Source organism: Aotus nancymaae, unplaced genomic scaffold, assembly GCF_030222135.1.
Source record: "Aotus nancymaae isolate 86718 unplaced genomic scaffold, 86718_ANA_hifiasm-v0.15.2.pri h1tg000051l, whole genome shotgun sequence".
In the NCBI taxonomy this organism is placed as follows: domain Eukaryota; kingdom Metazoa; phylum Chordata; class Mammalia; order Primates; family Aotidae; genus Aotus; species Aotus nancymaae.
This window is the reverse complement of record NW_026988465.1, coordinates 22,144,407-22,156,516: the sequence shown is the minus strand read 5'-3', so window position 1 is coordinate 22,156,516 and position 12,110 is coordinate 22,144,407. Positions and strand designations below refer to the sequence as shown.

General features: G+C 39.2%; 1 protein-coding gene across 9 annotated transcripts in view; it reads left to right on the top strand.

Moving 5' to 3' along the window:
- Positions 1–12,110, top strand: part of CARMIL1 (capping protein regulator and myosin 1 linker 1) — a 342,171-nt gene that overhangs the window by 274,357 nt on the left and 55,704 nt on the right. For all 9 annotated transcript variants that reach the window (XM_064363059.1, XM_064363058.1, XM_064363055.1 and 6 more), the window contains exon 29: positions 1,993–2,142. In XM_064363059.1, coding sequence (XP_064219129.1) covers positions 1,993–2,142 — 150 coding nt within the window. The remainder of the gene's footprint in view (positions 1–1,992; positions 2,143–12,110) is intronic.

Sequence of the window (12,110 nt, the reverse complement as noted above, 5' to 3'; positions counted from 1 at the left end):
AAAATCTGAAAGACAAGACAGACATCTCTGGTAGCACTACTCAAATGCTGCCTGTGGACCCGAGGTGGCCCACTAGGGGATGCTTCCCCAGAGGAAGCATCCAGTAGCTTCTTGAGCAGTTTGACATGGCCACAGTATCCAAACACATGTCATTTTTCCAATTTTTCTTTTTTACTATATTTTAACAGTACATTGGTTTGTGCTAAATTGGAAATATGAAAAACCAGTTTATCACCACATTGAATGTAAGAAACACTGTTCTCTATTTCCTGGCACGGTGAAGAGCTGCATTATTGTTTAGAGGTCTTAATTGAGCCTTTTCTTTTTCTAAATAAGTCCAAACAAAATCAATAGAGCATCCACCTATTTATTTAGAGATGGAGTCTTGCTTGCTCTGTCACCCAGGCCAGAGTGCAGTGGCACAATCTCAGCTGTCTGCAACCTCCACCTCCCAGGTTCAAGTGATTCTTCCACCTCAGCCTCCTGAGTAACTGGGACTACAGGGGTGTACCACCATGCGCAGATGACTTTTGTATTTTTGGTAGAGGTGGGGTTTCACCATGCATGTTGGCCAGGCTGGTCTCAAACTCCTGACCTCAAGTGACTGCCTCGGCCTCCCAAAGTGTTGGGATTACAGGTGTGAGCCACCGCGCCTGGCGTAGAGCATTCTTTTAAAATAAACTGTTTTTAGAAACAGTTTACTGATACCAGAGCTCCAGGAATGGCCTTAAAATGCTTACTTACGGCACAAATACTAGCTACGGTACTAACAGAAATCTGCACGTGAGTACTACACTGAAAGTTTGCATTTTTCACTTTTTTGTTTTGTTCTTTCTTAAAGAACTTACTCAGAAAAAATTGATTATTTTTTAAATGAGAAACAAATTTACTGAATGCCCTTTTGGTTAAAGCTTCATTTGAATGTTAATAGTGCTGCTTTAGATTATAAGGAAAGAGATTACGTGCCATGTGAAGGAAATACTGTCTTCAATATGAAACTTTGTTTACAATGACTTTCAGATACCATTTGCTCCAACGTAAGTTTGTCAGTGTTCTCAAAGCTTCCATGGACTTGCCAACTGGTTCTCATTGTTTCAAAAGAATTAAATCTAAGTTCCTGGTGTCAAATCAGCTCAGCACTGAAGTTTATTAATTTCAGCCAAGCTTATTCTACTTCTTATTTAATTTTATGTTTACCTCAAGTATAACACTGGAAATTAAGAAAGCATATCAAATATGGTATTCATTATATGAAAACAGTGAAAGCTAGCGGTAATTAAAATTTTGCCAGTAATATCCTTCCTTTCAGACCTTTAAGAGTAATGAAAGGTTAGGCGCAGTGGCTCATGCCTGTAATCCCAGCACTTTGGGAGGCCGAGGTGGGCGGATTGCGAGGTCAAGAGATCAAGACCATCCTGGCGAGCACGGTGAAACCCTGTCTCTACTAAAAATACAAAAAAATTAGCCAGGTGTGGTGGCGCGTGCCTGTAGGCCTAGCTACTCAGGAGGCTGAGGCAGGAGAATCGCTAGAACCCGGGAGGTGGAGGTTGCAGTGAGCCGAGATCACACCACTGCACTCCAACCTGGGCAACAGAGCAAGGCTCTGTCTCAAAAAAAATAATAATAATAAAAAATAATGAAAGTTGGAATTGTTTTATTACTCTATTACTCTCAGATACTTTTTAAGTACCAGATATAGAAGGAAATTTCTTCAAAGGAGATATCAAATAAAATTAATAAAAAGAACAGTACCAAGTTGTCTCTTTATTTACCAAAAGAGATTTATAATTTATTGCTTAAAACACGCTGTCCTCCAAAGAAAGATAATAAAAGAAGTTACAGTACTTTGAATATATTAAGAATTGTTCTTAGCACTCGCCAACGTTGTGCTCCACTGCGCCATCTTGTGGAAGACGGCTTCAGGAATTCAGGTAGCCAGCACTTCCCGTCTCTCTGCTTTAATTTCTCCTTGTACACGTCTCGACCTTCTAGGCTGACCATTTCAGCAGACGTGGCAAGACGGTTCCTCAACAAGAATCCTTAGAGATCGAGCTGGCTGAGGAGAAGCCAGTTAAACGCTCCATCATCACAGTGGAGGAGCTAACAGAGATAGAGCGTTTGGAAGATCTGGATACCTGTATGGTAAGACATCCTCTGACGTCACCGTTACCCTGTTCACTGGACTGTGCCATTGTTTTAAAAAATAAACAAACAAACAAATCTAACCTTTTGAAATCAGACTAAACAAAACACTCTTTCACGCCCAGACAATTCTTTCAGAAACATCCTGAAGAGGCTGCTAGTGAAGTGAACAAAGCTGAAGTTTCAGCCCCCTTAAGACCCTGTAGCCACAGTGGGGAAATTATTAATTAGGAGAAATAGGTTAAAAAACTCTTAAAAGTTTTCGTGACAGGGAAATATCTTCAAATGAAATTATAAATAAGCCATTAAAAATGTGGGGAAAGACTTTTTCAAATCAAAAATGTATATATATATATGTATAGGGTGACTCGTGGTCTTACCAGTTTTCTTTTGTTACACAATTTTTTGACAAACCCTTAAATTTGGGCTTCCGTTTAGATGAGATTCTGTTTCATTAATCTGATTGGATGTACTTTAGAAGATAGAATGCACACTGTAATGTTTACCTAACTGGGGGCCTTAATTCCTTACCCATTTTTTAACTTTGCCGTAGCATATCCATCTGGCCCTGTAACTAGACTATTTAGGTTGTTAATACCTTTTCACTCTGAGGAAAATTTTATCTGAATTCTATTATTTTAAAAATTTATACTGATCAGCATAGCTACTTCTCAGTTTACCATGAAACAACTGTATGTGCCCGTGTCATCCTCTGTGTTCAATATGTTTATGTTTTACTAAAATGTTTACTTCTTAGTAATTCCTGATCATCTGAGAAGGTGGTGGTAAGACTAAGTTTTGCTTACTTATATGTCCAAATGTTTCTACATTAGCTTTTAATTTTAGTAATTTTTAGATGAAGCCATTGTTAAGGAATAGTAGTTGTTTTAACTTTGAAAACCAAGGATCTGATATGGCCAATATTACTTTTCTAGCCTGGGAGAGAATGTAGTATGTTAAGAAGTTTATTTATTTATAAGCCACTGTTACATGTTTTAAAGTCTGTGAATAATTTGAGTGTTCTCCATGGAAAGTCCTGTCCTTTACAAGGAGAACAGCAAAGAAAGCCTAATGTATAATCCAAGATTTCGAACAACATTCTAATGATACTAAATAAAGCTGAAAAATAATTTTCTATATAATTATATAAATCTGCAGGTGTATTTAATCTGTGTGGAGGAAATTGTCTAGTTTTTAAAAACTTGGTTGTCCAGCTCATTGTAAAATTTGTATTTTGTAAGTAGGTTGAGTTTGTTTGCATTTTGAGGCGTTAGAAGTTGGACACTGTGTTATCATAGGATAATTGTTCTGGAAAGCTCTTAAACTAGCCTAAAAGCACTGTGTTATCATAGCATAATTGTTCTGGAAAGCCCTTAGACCTAGCCCTAAAAGAAAATGAATAATAGGAAATAGATTTGAATTAAAAATTTGAAATTCACTCCACATATCACGTTTCCTGCCAGATTTATTTGGTCACGTGTAAATTGGAAAAGGAAACACAAGCTAGTGAAATGTGTTTTATCGGGTTTATAGATGATATGGTTTGGAATGAGGAAATGTTGGGTTATGAAAGATCGGCTCAGCTGCTGTAACAGTGGTTTTAAGTTGTGTAAGCTTTGTTTGGAAGTAAGGTTTTTTGTTTAATTAATTTGGTTTAGTTTTGTGAAAGGAAGAAAAAGGTGGTTTTTTGTTTTGTTTTGTTTTTTAAGTGAGTGAGATGAGGGTGGGGGAAAGGGAAAATTTTTAAAAATGCAGTTGGAAGACTACCATGAGAAGCTAAGGAACAGCCCTGTAGCAACAGGCACAGCCCCCATGAGGCAGCTTCCATTATGAAAAAATTCACGTTGCCATGATGTCTAAAGAGGAAGGAGGAGATGTAGATCTCTTTGAACCCAACTCTCAGGACAAGCCAAGTTGGGAGAGTAGACTTTACCTGGCTTAAACGGCCCAGGAGGTAAGCAGGGAGGGCCATTCCTGAGACGAACACATGTTGAGTCCTGCGGTGAGGAGCAGGGCCCTGGGTGTTGAGGGAGTGACAGAGAAACACAAGACTGAGCTCTTCATCAAAAAACGAATGAGGAGTTATAATTGCACTAGAGGAGGTGTAAGGGCATAGTAGGTGTAGAAATTTACATTAATTTGAGTTTTAACATTTACCTTCCTGCAGTTGGAAACAATAATCCATACAATTGACTTTGAAAGAAATTCATCACTTAGCAACTGTTAAAACATTTGCTTTGACTAAGCGAAGGCCAAAGTAAGAATGACTGAGGGATTTCCTGGGACCTGTTATCTACTGGGGGATAACTGAGCTGCTAATTAAACTTAATTTTATAAAGTTAAAGAAAAAGGCTGTTCTTTTCAAACAGAGTGTCAGAAAAGGGATTTTTTTTTTTCAATAAGATAAATGGTGTTTTAACTAGAAGAAACTAAGAGATAATCTAGTTCCAGTGGTAGGATGTAGTGGGGAGGAAGAGGATAAAAACTATTAAAATAACCTGCATTGTTTTTCAGCCTGTATCTACTCTCTTAGCCCCAGAGAGTCTGACATCTCCTTAACACTAGGGCAGAAGATCAGATGGTTTAAAAAGCCGCCTTCTTCATGTATTTAATACTTATATAATACCTGTGATGTGCTAGGCACTATTCTGAGCTCTTTATGACTGTTAACCAGTTCAATCTTCATAGCAACCTGAATAATTAGGTCTTATTAATATCTTCTGTTTAATAAAGAGGAAACTGAAGGAGAGAAAAGTAAGTAGCCCAAGGTTAACCCAAGGCAGGTAGTTTGCTGCCAGAGTATACATTTAACCAGTCTGCTATAATGAGTATATGGATTTCTTCTATGGTATTTCTTATAATCAGGATTAAAATTCGCATTCAATTTAGTTATACTGCATTGATTTCTGTAAAATAGGTGCTTACTAGTGCCAGATAAAATGAACATGTGAACAGAAACACGAGTAAAAGGCATAGTGTCGTATAATCATAATGGAAGGCTGTAGTTTTTAAACGTTGTTGGAAACAGTTGTGTCACGTATCTCCTGTGCTCAGTTGTTACTCAGTTGTTAGCAATGGAGTCGCCCACTTTGGGCTTCCCTGGGACCTCCTGTGCCTCTCTGTGTTATTTTGTTGGTGACGATGATTAATTAGTTTTCCTGTATCCTGCTTATCATTTCATACCACGTGCTTTATATGTCATGCTGAAACATGTATTTCTTTAGAATCTTTATTGTTCGTAGACCATCTGTTGTTCTGCAGTTGGGTGCTTTTAGGAAATCAGTATTCTGAACTGTGTCTTTGGACTGTGGTGTCTCTTTGGTCCTTGGGTATTGAAGGATGCAGTTTTAGTTCTACTGATTAGTTATCTCTAGATATTTAATTTGTCACCATATATAGTATACCATCTTTAAAAAAATAGCAGAAGTTTGGGATTTAAGTCGTAGGCCAAGTGAGTGAAGAGCCAGTGTCTGCTCCTTAGGCATAACCAGCTCACTAATTGTATATAACTCTTTCGATTATTTTAATGAGCACCATACCAGTTTTAAATCAAAAGATACTCATGCAGAGGAGTAATTTGTCTGCTTATTGCTATTTCCTAGGAAAGGAATCTTAAAAGGCTTGAATTATTACAGCATGCATCTTTGTGAATCCTGTCTTCAGTGATAAAATAGCAATTATTTTCCTTAACAAATTCAACTTCAAATTTCAATATATATTTTTTAAGTTTTTTAATACAGACTAAAATTCAGCAAAAGACTATTTGACTTGGTCAATGTACTATCTTTTAGAAGAAATTTAAACAAATTGACTCACTGTTAAGTACCAACAGTTATTAATCTATTCACCGTGTTACCAGGCACAGACTGTTGAGTCAGTATCTCTCATTTAAAATAGTTTACAGTAGTATTAAGTATGTGCAAGGGGTTGTTCAAGTCGTAATTGTTAATTTTCTCTTGTAAATTTATTCTGTAATATCTTTTTCTTATTGATAAGACTTTTGAAAACCGACAGTTAACTTTTTAACCAGTAGAAAGCAACTGACTAAATCCCCTTTATTTCCAGATTCTAAATTTAAAAACTGTGGCGCACTCCCTGAGTCCAGCTAAAATGGTCATAATAATTGTTTTATTTGTTATTACTATTATTTCTTTCCTCGGAGATCCTGTTCTAATGTAACAATATTTGTTGCAGTCCTTTGTCAAAATGCCAGGAACACATGTCCCATCCCTGAAGAGTTCATTGTTGCCTCAAGATCCAGAGGTCATCTTTTAATTTTTAACTGGCATGAATACCACTATCAGAGGCCCTATTCTAGGGAGCTTCCAGAGATCTGACCCATACATCTTTTTTAGAGAATTAAAACAAGGCCTAAGGTACATTCTGACTGACCTCACAGGCCACCCAAGAGAGATTTCTCCCTTGTTGCAGTCATTTCTAGAAAGAGAAGAACCCTACAGCTTTGCTCTGGAGATGACAGAACAGGCTTCATCCCCTGCTCCTACTCCCTTAGGAGTTTAAAACTGGGAGTCCTAAAGTTCCCAGTAGGTGCTAATCTCCTAAGGGAGAAGATGGGACATACTAAATAAATTCCTCCACAAAATAACTTCAAACATGAACCAGTTGTGACTAGTCAGGGTATTCGAAAACCAGCACCCACACTGGGCATCTGACTTGTTAATTGGAAATGGTGAGTCTTAATGAACTCAATTTTGACATGTAATTATCATTATAAAAGGTAACTTTGTAATCATAAACTAAACATGAACTATATTAAATGCCTCTAGTGACCTGTAGATTTATGAAACAGAAACCATTCCATTGATTAGTTCTGTGTGTGTGTGTGTGTGTGTGTGTGTGTGTGTGTGTATGTATAACATAGGAGTATACTTCTCTTAAGAAGAAAAAAAGTTTAAATGAAGTCTAAACAAATTAAGTTATTTACAAGCAGCCACAGATTTAATGACTCCTAGGTATAGTACAGTAGAGCCAGTAGTAAGTGAAATAATTTCTCTAAAGTGAGTCTCACTTTTCCTCCCTTAGAAACCTCATGCTTTTCAATGTACCATGATGACTTTTGGGTCAACAACATTTCTCTTAAGTCAAAAATCCTCCAAATTATCACTGTTTTCCGATTGGAATCAGAGATCAAATCCCTGCAGGGTGAAAGGATTTCTTTTTAATTTCTGACTTAAACAATATTCAAATTGGAGAAAATAGTGTTTTTAGATACTAAGGACGTATCTCTTGTCTGTATATATGTATGTGAGAGAACCTGTCTAAAGAGGAAGGAAATGGGAAGTCCTGAAAGAGGATTTGTTTACTTAGGAGTTGGGGAAAAGAAACATCTGGAAGAACGTGGCTGCTGGCTCTCTACAGAGCCCAGGAGACAAGGCAGTTGTACTTGATGTTGAAGTTTTATGTAGCAGTGAGCTATCAGAATATCCCTTGAGCAAAGAATAGGTTAGATGGCCATTCATTTTTTCAACAAATGTTTATTGTTCATTCATTGTGTACCAGGTATTCTTGACTTCTTGCTAGGAATGGAAGGTAAAAGAACCGTTGTATCACCTAGCAGGCTTGCTATGTTGAGGGGCAGAAGTGGCAAGCTAGTTTTGGTGGATCATAGAACTGCCATCTCTGTAAATCCCACACTTGAATTTGCTTGGATGCTTGAAGCTCTGAGTCTACCACTGACATGAGGTCGTCAAGGAAGGCTTGAATTCGAACAGGTTACATCTTCAAACCCTTGGTCACAACATGTTAGTGAGTCATGAAAATCAGTATGATGGTTGCAACCAGGATTTAAAAAAAAGAAAAATGATCTGACATAAAACCAAGCATGAAATACTTTGTGTCATATTAAGTGTCCTAAGTATCATGTTATACAAAATGTATCCATAAGTATCATATTATACCAAATGTTTGAGTTATACATACATGTATGTGGATATTGAGGTGTGATGTAACATGTATGTCTTACAAATAAAAAAAATTGAGAAACTTTCATCTATAATAACTCTCTCTACCTGCTGTGTTTCAGCCTTCTGAAAATATTAGGCTCACAGCAGCTCATGCATTGATCTTATTCTTTCTTCACTGCACAGTTCAGGTCCAGAAAGGGCCTGAGCAGAGATGCAGGAGGAGAAGAGGATTTGGTACCCTGGAGAGTCTCTGCTTCACAGGAGCGTCGTGTTTTCCATTGTTTTGGGCTCCCATGGAATCATGTTTACTGAAGTGTGCTTTTGCCTTATGTCCTTGATATTCATGAAGGACCACTTTAATAAATAGCCTTATGAAATTTGTTACCATATGTACTCTTCACTGTCTGTACCACTATTGTTGTCACTCTGTTTTATCTTAAAGGGCAGTTGTTACAGCTATATCCAGGTGAGGCTGCAGATCTTTATCAAGAGTAGTAGACGTTCTAGTAGTTTGCCTTCCGTCTTAATGGACACGATGGATTGTGCCGTAACTGTGTCTCACATTGGTATTGTCAGTTGAGAGGCTCAGAACTGAATGTGCATTTGACCTATGAAAAGCATGCAGTGCCTGAATAAGTATAGTTTGTTGTATTATCATTCTGGCTTCATTTTTTTCCTGCATTGCTTTGATTTACTCATTTAAAAAAAAAAAGCTGTTAAATATGGGCCTCGGGTCATTTTCAGACTGAGGTGGTTATACAGTAGTAAAGTGAAAAATTAGACATGCTGGGAAACTGCTCTGATAGAGAGGTAGGCAGGTTGCCGCGGAAGCACAGAGAAGTGGTATCCAGCTTACCCCGGGGGAGGGGTGTTGTCAAGGAAGGCTTCCTGGATGAACGGTCTATGCATCATGCCTGGCACATACGAGGCCCTGAGTAGCTGCTGGTACAGTGAGAGGCGGCTGGAGGAAAATGAGTAAGTAAATTTAGTAGGGAGAGTAGCATAGAGCTCTGGAGTGAAGGCAGAACAGTGCAGTTTGAGGAGCTAGTATAGTATTGTGGTGTAACAGGAATAAAGGGTAGGAGAGAGGGTTAGGTGGGGAGGCTGGAAGGGAAGGCATGAGCCTTATCCCCTAGAGCCTTGTAGATCTCACTTAAGGGTTTGTTTGTTATTTACGTGGTTTTTTTTTTTTTAAGGAGCAAGCAGCCGCCAAAAGTGAGGAGGCTGTAAGATGAGCTAGGTTTTGCAGAAACAGTAGTGACTTCCGTTTTGTTCATTGAGATTGAGGTATTCACAAGGCCCTGGTTGAGATGTCCAAGAGTAGCTCTGGGGCTCAGTAGGCAAGTCTGAGTCAGGAGTCAGCCATGCCCAGGTCAAGCCGCAGTACGGATGTGCTCACCAGACTGCCTTCCCTGAAGTGATTGTTGCCTTTCCAGCTCCATCAGCCCTGTTCTTTTTTCACATTCATGATACCTATCTCAATGTACCTTCAACTATAGATACATATATTCAACTTCTACTCGACATCCCCAATTAGCTGTTCAAAAAGTGTCTCAGACATAGTATGTCCCAAATAGAATCACTGAGTTCCCCCTTTCCCTCCCGAAGGCGTCACCATCCAACTTTATGACTTTCTATTTCAACCCGTTTGTTCCCAATTCTGCCTGTCAGCCTCTCCATCTCTCTAGTTCTTTCACTGTCCAAATCTGTCTTCCCTCCCTCCTCCAAGGCATGTTTCGTTCTTGCCTGGACTGTTGAAGCAGGCTTGTAACTCACACTCCTGCCTTCACTGTTGCTTCTGCAGTCAATCCGTCCCCTACTCAATATCCAGAGGAGTTTTCTAAATGGAAAGCAGATCAGCATCTAAGGTATCAAAGCCTCTGTTAGCTTCCCGTTGTACCCAGAAAAAGGCTCGTGGTGCATAAGGTCCTACATGGTCCACCTTCTGTCTCTGTCTCCTCATCTGATTCTAGATGGAGGCTTTCTTGCTTTTCCCTAGAACTTGTCCAGGCTCCCATCTCAGCTGTCGTTCCTTCAGCTTGGAATGTTCTACACCAACTTGTCCCATGGCGGTCGTCTTCTCACTGTTTAAGTCACAATTCCAATGTTTCTCTCTCAGAAGTTGCCCTTGATCCACTGAGCCAAAGAAGCCTTCCAGTCACCTTTCAAATTATCCTATATTATCTTAGCACTTACCAGGACTTAAAGTGATCTTACTTACTCTTGAAGGTATAAGCTTCTGGCGGGCTGGGACTTTGTGCTGTCGACCACATATCCCCAGTATCTAGAGCAGTGCGTGGCACAAAATTGCTCAGTAAAGTTCGTTTCCCTTCTCCTGGCTTTGAATTATAATCACCTGCATGGTTTTTCTTTGCATCCTTCTTGAAAGAACAGGACTTATGTGTTACTGATTTCTATATAGCTAATGCCATCAATAAATATCAGTAGTAGCAGATTAATCTGGGAGCTATAGAAAATAATTCTTTGCATGAAAAAGTTGTCTTTAAACCGATGAGGGTCGATTAATGAGAACATTATAGATTACCAAGGTCAGCAAGTTGCCTAGGAGAAACAGATTAAAACTCCCCTCGTACTGTGGCTGGTGCTTTGTCATAGCAGCCAGGTGTGATAGCTATTTTAACCCATTTTTCAGATGAGACTCTTAGAAGTCAGGGATTTTTTTTTTTTTTTTTTTTTTTTTTGAGACGGAGTTTCGCTCTTGTTACCCAGGCTGGAGTGCAATGGTGTGATCTCGGCTCACTGCAACCTCCACCTCCTGGGTTCAGGCAATTCTCCTGCCTCAGCCTCCCGAGTAGCTGGGATTACAGGCGTGAGCCACCGTGCCCAGCCTAAGTCAGGGATGTTAACACACTTTCCTCCATGACATTACTAATAAGGACTGGCTGCGGCTGAGAGCTCAACTCCACATGATCTGACTCTCATTCTCTCTCTCTGGAATTCGTGGTCTTCCGGCTGGCCAGAATCACAGGAAACGAAGACCTGGGGGAGATTTGTGGTGGGAAAGAGCCTTTGCACTGAGGGCTTACACGGAGTGTTCGGTGTCTAGTATCTTTACTTCCTCTAATTCATTCTTTATAGAGGTTTATTCTTATTCTCAGCGGAACTGGGGGAGATGCTAACCTGTGGTAGCAAATCCATACTTCCTCCAGTTATGGAGCAAGCAATGGCTTGAATTGTAGGTGCCTGAACTGATGGAAACAGCAGAAAGATCTGGGGTAGAGGACTCTGCTTCTGGAATCTGCCCATATGCATAACACACATGATCCTTCCGCATTCAGCCCCTGAGGTTTACCAGGCTGCGCTTCTTGCCCTGACTTTGAATTTGATAGTTTTCCTTCCTGCCTGATAGAATCTTAGGTTTAACCAAATATTCCCTGAGATTAAAGACTTTCTGAGGAGAGAAGAAGTAGAGCGGAATTACTTGGGCTGAAATTTGGGAATGACAAAAAGAAGTGGCTTAAATGTCGGTGGAGGGAGGGAGAAAACTAGGGCATGACTCACTCCACGTGGTGCTTGTGACCGTCTAAGGTTAGCTCACAGCAGGTAAATTAAGTGATTCTAAATTTCTAACTGTACTGTTACAGTTTAGAAGCATCAGTTAAAGTTGGGATGAGTTAAGCTTCATTCTTTAGCTCACGTGTAGACATTCAGAGAGTGAAGTGGGCCTGTCAGATTCTCTGTTTCCCTAAATGTGCTTCAGAGGAAACCTCTTGTCACTACTGGAATTTATATTTAAGATTTCTCCCATCTCTCAGGACTGAGGCCAAATCTTTATCACAAGCCTATCCCTTAAAAAAAAAATCAAAATATAAAATAAATGGTTTTTAGCTTTGGCCTTTGATGTATATGTTGAAGAAAATCACATTGACTTTCATTCTGAAAAAAATCACACTTGGAAACTAGACCAAAAAATTACTTCCATGCTCCAAATATAACTGCAAGGGATTTCTTTTATAAATTCTTGTCTAGATTATGTAGCCTTATATAAATGGATTTCTTGGATTTATATGTGTTTCTGACTTC